Genomic DNA, 8,412 nt, shown 5'->3' on the forward strand with positions numbered 1-8,412 from the left:
TGAAATCCTGTCTCCACTATGCGTGCAAACACGCATCCGGCAGTCCTGCGTTTCTGGACATGCGGCGCGTCTTTTTAAAAAGCATGTCTGTTTACCTTGCGCCGACACTCCGTCGCCGCAAGGTAAATAACAGGGTCCTACGTATAAGGTGCGGCATTTCCGGATATGTGCAATGAACACACTCGGAATCCCCGCGTGTACAGAAGGGGGCGGCGTGGGTTTTCCACTCCGTCCAAAGCGCCGTAAATCCGAACAGTGGACGCGCGCCTTAAGGGTTCTGGAGTTTCCAACTTTGTACATTTTAGCAACGGTTAAAAGAAATTGTGACTTGTGGTGCTGAAATCACATAAACCAGTTAAAGAGGTTGACGATCAGTAGGACAATTTTTGCCTCATATCTACGGTCTTGTTCTTCAGAAATCCGCTTTTAATCCTTTATGTGAATCCGTTGTTCCAGGTTTTGGGGCGTGGGGTGCCTGGAAGGAAACTTGGCCTCAGGACTTCATTTGCGTGCCTCTCGCCTCCCATCAGCGTCACAGTGCCCTATAACATCTAGTGTTTGTCCCACGCCTGCGCCCGGCAATTGCGATATTCCGCCCTTCCATGGGCATTGGCTTCTTAATTATTCTCGCAATTGCAGTTCGCAGGCCCGAGACAATTACTAGACATCACAGGCCACGGTGACGCTGATGGGAAGTGACAGCCGCGCAAATGAAGTCCTGGGGTCAAGTTTCATCCCAGGCACTGCACCCCCAGAGCCTGGAACAATGGATTAACATAAAAGGATTATAAGAAGATTTCTGAAGATGAGGCATAATATGACTATTTTAAGTGTTCTAGTACCTGTATGCCCATATTAATAGCTTAGGTACTTCCAAGGAGGTGACAAGATTCCCATTAAAAACAAAATAGCATTGTTACGACATTCACAAATCACGTACGCCATTTTTAAGTATTTGGCGCAAAACCAGTGAGTGAATCAAAATGGGAAAAAAAGGAAAAAAAAGTGACTTAAAAAAAAAAAAAAAATCGCAAATGACAAATCGGCCCTTAGGACTCTTTCAGGGGTGGAGGAATGAAGGAAGCCTTAAGGCCCCGTCACACATAGCGACGCTTATGCGATCCCGACAACGATACGACCTGTCAGGGATCGTTGCTGCCTCGCTATGTGGTCGCTGGTGAGATGTCACACAGTGCGATCTCCCCAACGACGCAGCAGCGATGCGGCGACCTGTAGCGACCTGTACAACGATGCTATTTCATGACGATTCAATGGGACGTCCTGTCAACGAGGTCGTTGGTAAGGTGTCAAACACAGCGATGTGTGCTACCCAGCGGGACCTCAACGATCAAAAAACGGTCCAGGCCATTCTGACACGACCAGTGATCTCACAGCAGGGGCCTGGTCGCTGCTACGTGTCACACATAGCGAGATCGCTACTGAGGTCGCTGTTGCGTCACAAAACTTGTGACTCAGCAGCGATCTCGCTAGCGATCTCGCTATGTGTGACGGGGGCTTTAACCTGCAGCAGGCGCTGAGCCTACAGGATGCTGGAAGTCGGCCGGCCACAGAAGGGAGAGCGCCTACTCGGGAGTCAGACGTGGCCACAACGCTCATATGAAAAGGCCTTCAAACTGGCGTCTCACATGCAGAGAGCCCACCACTACCTCTGGGTTTGGAAGGACCTGACCCTGTGGACATCTAGAGGGGCTACAACCACAATAGACCCTCAAAGTGGAAAAATATCGCTGCACAGTCATGTAAGGGTATGTGTCCACGTTAAGGATTGCATCAGGATTTGGTCAGGATTTTATGCAGGTAAAATCCTGACCAAATCTGCACCTGAGGTCACTGGCAGGTCACCTGCACTGTCCTTGCGTTTTTTTCTGCAATGTAAGGACATGCTGCGTTCTTAACCCCTTTACCCCCAAGGGTGGTTTGCACGTTAATGACCGGGCCAATTTTTACAATTCTGACCACTGTCCCTTTATGAGGTTATAACTCTGGAACGCTTCAATGGATCCTGGTGATTCTGACATTGTTTTCTCGTGACATATTGTACTTCATGACAATGGTAAAAATTCTTTGATAGTACCTGCGTTTATTTGTGAAAAAAACGGAAATTTGGCGAAAATTATGAAAATTTCGCAATTTTCCAACTTTGAATTTTTATGCAATTAAATCACAGAGATATGTCACACAAAATACTTAATAAGTAACATTTCCCACATGTCTACTTTACATCAGCACAATTTTGGAACCAAAATTTTTTTTTGTTAGGGAGTTATAAGGGTTAAAAGTTGACCAGCAATTTCTCATTTCTACAACACCATTTTATTTTAGGGACCACATCTCATTTGAAGTCATTTTGAGGGGTCTATATGATAGAAAATACCCAAGTGTGACACCATTCTAAAAACTACACCCCTCAAGGTGCTCAAAACCACATTCAAGAAGTTTATTAACCCTTCTGGTGCTTCACAGGAATTTTTTGAATGTTTAAATAAAAATGAACATTTAACTTTTTTTCACAAAAAATTTAATTCAGCTCCAATTTGTTTTATTTTACCAAGGGTAACAGGAGAAAATGGACCCCAATCATTGTTGTACAATTTGTCCTGAGTACGCTGATAGCCCATATGTGGGGGTAAACCACTGTTTGGGCGGATGGGAGAGCTCGGAAGGGAAGGAGCGCCGTTTGACTTTTCAAAGCAAAATTGACAGGAATTGAGATAGAACGCCATGTTGCGTTTGAAGAGCCACTGATGTGCCTAAACATTGAAACCCCCCACAAATGACACCATTTTGGAAAGTAGACCCCCTAAGGAACTTATCTAGAGGTGTGGTGAGCACTTTGACCCACCAAGTGCTTCACAAAAGTTTATAATGCAGAGCCGTAAAAATAAAACAAAATTTTTTTCCCACAAAAATTATTTTTTTAGCCCCCAGTTTTGTATTTTCCTGAGGGTAACAGGAGAAATTGGACCCCAAAATTTGTTGCCCAATTTGTCCTGAGTGCGATGATACACCATATGTGGGGGGAACCACTGTTTGGGCACGTAGGAGGGCTCAGAAGGGAAGGAGTGCCATTTGAATGCAGACTTAGATGGAATGGTCTGCAGGTGTCACATTGCGTTTGCAGAGCCCCTAATGTACCTAAACAGTAGAAACCCCCCACAAGTGACCCCATATTGGAAACTAGACCCCCCAGGGAACTAATCTAGATGTGTTGTGAGAACTTTGAACCCCCAAGTGTTTCACTACAGTTTATAACGCAGAGCCGTGAAAATAAAAAATCCTTTTTTTTCCCACAAAAAAAATGTTTTAGCCCCGAGTTTTGTATTTTCCCAAGGGTAACAGGAGAAATTGGACCCCAAAAGTTGTTGTCCTATTTGTCCTGAGTACGCTGATACCCCATATGTTGGGGTAAACCCCTGTTTGGGCACACGGGAGAGCTCGGAAGGGAAGAAGCACTGTTTTACTTTTTCAACGCAGAATTGGCTGGAATTGAGATCGGACGCCATGTCGCGTTTGGAGAGCCCCTGATGTGCCTAAACAGTGGAAACCCCCGAATTATAACTGAAACCCTAATCCAAACACACCCCTAACCCTAATCCCAACAGTAACCCTAACCACACCTCTAACCCAGACACACCCCTAACCCTAATCCCAACCCTATTCCCAACCGTAAATGTAATCTAAACCCTAACTGTAACTTTAGCCCCAACCCAAACTGTAGCCCTAGCCCTAACCCTAGCCCTAACCCTAATCCTAACCCTAGCCCTAGCCCTAACCCTAGCCCTAGCCCTAACCCTAGCCCTAACCCTAACCCTAGCCCTAACCCTAGCCCTAACTCTAACCCTAGCCCTAATGGGAAAATGGAAATAAATACATTTTTTTAATTTTTCCCTAACTAAGGGGGTGATGAAGGGGGGTTTGATTTACTTTTATAGCGGGTTTTTTAGCGGATTTTTATGATTGGCAGCCGTCACACACTGAAAGACGCTTTTTATTGCAAAAAATATTTTTTGCGTTACCACATTTTGAGAGCTATAATTTTTCCATATTTTGGTTCACAGAGTCATGTGAGGTCTTGTTTTTTGCGGGACGAGTTGACGTTTTTATTGGTATCATTTTCGGGCACGTGACATTTTTTGATCGCTTTTTATTCCGATTTTTGTGAGGCAGAATGACCAAAAACCAGCTATTCATGAATTTCTTTTGGGGGAGGCGTTTATACCGTTCCGCGTTTGGTAAAATTGATAAAGCAGTTTTATTCTTCGGGTCAGTACGATTACAGCGACACCTCATTTATATCATTTTTTTATGTTTTGGCGCTTTTATACGATAAAAACTATTTTATAGAAAAAATAATTATTTTGGCATCGCTTTATTCTCAGGACTATAACTTTTTTATTTTTTTGCTGATGATGCTGTATGGCGGCTCGTTTTTTGCGGGACAAGATGACGTTTTCAGCGGTACCATGGTTATTTATATCTGTCTTTTTGATCGCGTGTTATTCCACTTTTTGTTCGGCGGTATGATAATAAAGCGTTGTTTTTTGCCTCGTTTTATTTTTTTTTCTTACGGTGTTTACTGAAGGGGTTAACTAGTGGGCCAGTTTTATAGGTCGGGCCGTTACGGACGCGGCGATACTAAATATGTGTACTTTTATTGTTTTGTTTTTTTTATTTAGATAAAGAAATGTATTTATGGGAATAATATTTTTTTTTTTTTTTCATTATTTTGGAATATTTTTTTTTATTTTTTATTTTTACACATTTGAAAATTTTTTTTTTTACTTTTTTACTTTGTCCCAGGGGGGGACATCACAGATCAGTGATCTGACAGTTTGCACAGCACTCTGTCAGATCACTGATCTGACATGCAGCGCTGCAGCCTTCACAGTGCCTGCTCTGAGCAGGCTCTGTGAAGCCACCTCCCTCCCTGCAGGACCCGGATCCGCGGCCATCTTGGATCCGGGGCTCGAGCAGGGAGGGAGGGAGGTAAGACCCTCGCAGCAACGCGATCACATCGCGTTGCTGCGGGGGGCTCAGGGAAGCCCGCAGGGAGCCCCCTCCCTGCGCGGTGCTTCCCTGCACCGCCGGCACATCGCGATCATCTTTGATCGCGGTGTGCCAGGGGTTAATGTGCCGGGGGCGGTCCGTGACCGCTCCTGGCACATAGTGCCGGATGTCAGCTGCGATAAACAGCTGACACCCGGCCGCGATCGGCCGCGCTCCCCCCGTGAGCGCCGCCGATCGCGCTGGACGTACTATCCCGTCCATGGTCATAGGGGCCCACCCCACATGGACAGGATAGTACGTCCGATGTCAGAAAGGGGTTAAAAGACGCGCCGCATGTGCGTTTTAGCGGGTCTGCCGCATGCGCCTTTTAATGCATAGTGGAGACGGGATTTCATGAAATCCCCTCCACTATGCTGTAACATCTGGACGCTGCGTTTTTGACACTGCGACTCAACGCTGTGTCAAAAATGCAGCGGTTCCTGAACGTGGAAACATACCCTTACCTGGCGCCCCCAATATACTGCTTCCACAGAATTTTGGGTCTGGTATAAGGTGCCTCATACAAAGTAAGGCCGGGTTCAGATTAGCATTTCTGTGCGCGGCGTATGATCCGTATGCGTACATATCTTTAACATTGTGTAAGCAGGGACATGCTTTTGCATACGCTCACATGCGTACGCATGTATCGTTTCGCGGTGCGCGGCAAACGCAACATTTTGCATTTTTTTAGGAGTCAAATATTGCGCAATCGTCCGCATGCGGATGACTGCATAAAAAACACATTACAGTCTATGGGAACACATTGGTAGGCAAGGACACGCGTATGCATGCGTTCTTTAGACTGCGCATGACCACAAAATGATGTCACCGCCTCCACCATGCGCATACAAAACGCAAACGCATGCCAAAGCGCATTTAAACACATGCACTCAGCGCTTTTGTTTGCGTCATGCGCAAGATGATGCGGAGGAGTAAGCACGCAGGCGATACGCTGCACACAGAAACGCTAATGTGAACCTAGCCTAGTCCCAACAGAAGGGCACAAACAGCCAACGCTTTCTGGATGCTAGATCCGGCAGAGGATGGAAATAAACAGTAATGGAGCTCTCCTGTAAAAGCCCCCAAAATCCTTCCCCCTGAATCCCCCGCAGGCCTGTGACGCCAGACCCTCCAGTATGTTATAGCCCCCACAGAGGGCTGAGAACCACTACAAAGTGCCCCCCAATCTCACGGCACATCACGACCCCTTACCCGATCCTTCATCCTCCAGCTCTGCGCCAGGGACTTGCAGCCCTCGATCTTCTCGCAGTGCCGCTTCTTCATGAAGGCGGCCGGCAGGGTCCAGTCCACAAGCCTGCCTTCCTCTTCATCTTCGAGGCCCAAGCCTGGGCTTTCACGATCCATCTCGATTCTCGTCCTCTCACGCTCTGCCTCCCGTGAAAACCGAGCACGGACAGCTCCTCAGCGCAGCGGTACGGACGCCGCCATATTGGGAGGGTCCGACATGCATTGCGGGAACGGCGGCCGGCGAGGGACAAACTGCCTGTGTGAGGGGTTGTGTGAGGAGTTGTGTGAGGGGTTGTGTGAGGGGTTGTGTGAGGGGTTGCGTAACGTGCAAGCGGGAGGATCAGTCCTGGCTCTGAAGTGAGGTCACTGCTCTGTCAGAGCCATGTTATCAGAAAGGAATGGGGGGCAAGGGGCTGCCAAACTTTTTGGGGGGTGAAGTGTGGCACAACTAAGTCGAAGCACTGACTGGGAAGCATTTGGTGGATGATTTTTTTTATTTAGGTGAGGGCACTTCGCAAAAGAGGGGCACCTATGGCATTTAGGGCTACACCTGCGGTGGGGGTCGCCTTGGGGGGCACACACTGGCCGTGTGTGGATAGTGCCTGGAGGTGCTCACCTGGGGTGGGGGGTTGCTTTATGTGGAGCACTTGTGTGTGTGGTGGGGGGGGCGTGCTTTGGGGGTGCACTCGGCTGTGGTACAGGATGCTTTGTGGGGCACTCACCTGCAGTGGGGGAGGGTTTTGTGGGGGCACTCAAATGTGGTTGGAGGCTGCTCTGGGGAGCACTCATGTGCAGTGGGATGTTGATTAGGACACTCGCCTGTGATGGGGGTGCTTTATCAGGGCCGGACTGGCCATTTGGCAATTCTGGCAAATGCCAGAGGGGCCTGTCTGATTGTGGGCCACCTTGTCTGCTACATGAACAGAATCGGTGTTCTCAAAACACCCATACTGTTAAGTGTTGTGACGGAGGTATCATTAGAAATACTGGTAAATCTTGCTTTCCTCTTGCTTTCTTCCATGCGGGGTAATATATCCTCTATGGTGCTTGGGGACGGCACAGCATGGGCCTGTGTGATTTCAAATGCCAGGGCTGAATTTCAGTCCCAGTCCGTACCTGTGCTTTATGGAGCACCCACCTGTGGTGAGGGGATGCTCACCTGCATTGAAGGGTGCTTTGGGGGGTCACCCACCTCTTGTGGTGCTTGCTTTCGCGGTCAGTCAATTGTGGTGCGGCTGTTTTCTGGGTCATTGGGGGTGCTTTCGGAGTCATATAAATTATATAGTTTAACTAGCTGTTTCCAGCCAGCTAACGCTCAGCACGCTCATTGTTATCTAGTTAACGCTGCTGGTGATTAAACTAAAGTAAATAATGACAACATTCAATAGCGCGTACGCAGGTGGTAAATTAACTTAAAATGAAGTTAATAATAATTATCATTAAAAATTTGAATAATAATACATTTTATTCACAGTGTAAAATCAAAAACAAACTGGATTCAGTAAGATGTGCGTTTTTTATTCATTCCAGCATCTAAACAAATTTCATAACAAAACATAAATTAAAGGGAACCTGTCACCCCGTTTTTTGAGATTGAGCTATAAATACTGTTAAATAGGGCCTGCGCTGTGTGTTCCTATAGTGTATGTAGTGTACCCCGATTCCCCATGTATGCTGAGAAATAACTTACCAAAGTCGCCGTTTTCGCCTGTCAATCAGGCTGGTCAGGTCGGGAGGGCGTGGTGACATCGGTGGTTCTTTCTCAGCTTTACGTTGGTGGCGTAGTGGTGTAGTGGTGAACAAGCAGCGCGCGATCTGCGCTGTAATCCCTTGCATCGGTGGGGGCGGCCATCTTCCTGGGGCCGCGCGTGCGCAGATCGAGTGCTCTGCTGCACGGGGCTTCAGGAAAATGGCCGCGGGATGCCGCGCGTGCGCATTAGAGATCGCGGCGGCCATTTTCCCAAAGCCGAGATGCAAACTCGGCTTTGGGAAAATGGCCGCCGCGATCTCTAATGCGCACGCGCGGCATCCCGCGGCCATTTTCCTGAAGCCCCGTGCAGCAGAGCACTCGATCTGCGCACGCGCGGCCCCAGGAAG

General features: G+C 47.8%; 1 protein-coding gene across 2 annotated transcripts in view; it reads right to left on the minus strand.

Annotated features, from left to right (window-relative positions):
* RPTOR (regulatory associated protein of MTOR complex 1) overlaps window positions 1–6,603 on the minus strand; it is a 318,041-nt gene extending 311,438 nt beyond the window's left edge. The window contains exon 1 of one of the 2 annotated variants that reach the window (XM_069750796.1): window positions 6,280–6,603. In XM_069750796.1, the coding sequence (XP_069606897.1) occupies window positions 6,280–6,432 (153 nt within the window). In that variant the 5' untranslated portion in view covers window positions 6,433–6,603. The remainder of the gene's footprint in view (window positions 1–6,279) is intronic. The other variant, XM_069750795.1, reaches the window with a different exon arrangement.
* Window positions 6,604–8,412: the final 1,809 nt, after the last annotated feature.

This window comes from Ranitomeya imitator, chromosome 2 (assembly GCF_032444005.1).
Source record: "Ranitomeya imitator isolate aRanImi1 chromosome 2, aRanImi1.pri, whole genome shotgun sequence".
NCBI lineage: Eukaryota > Metazoa > Chordata > Amphibia > Anura > Dendrobatidae > Ranitomeya > Ranitomeya imitator.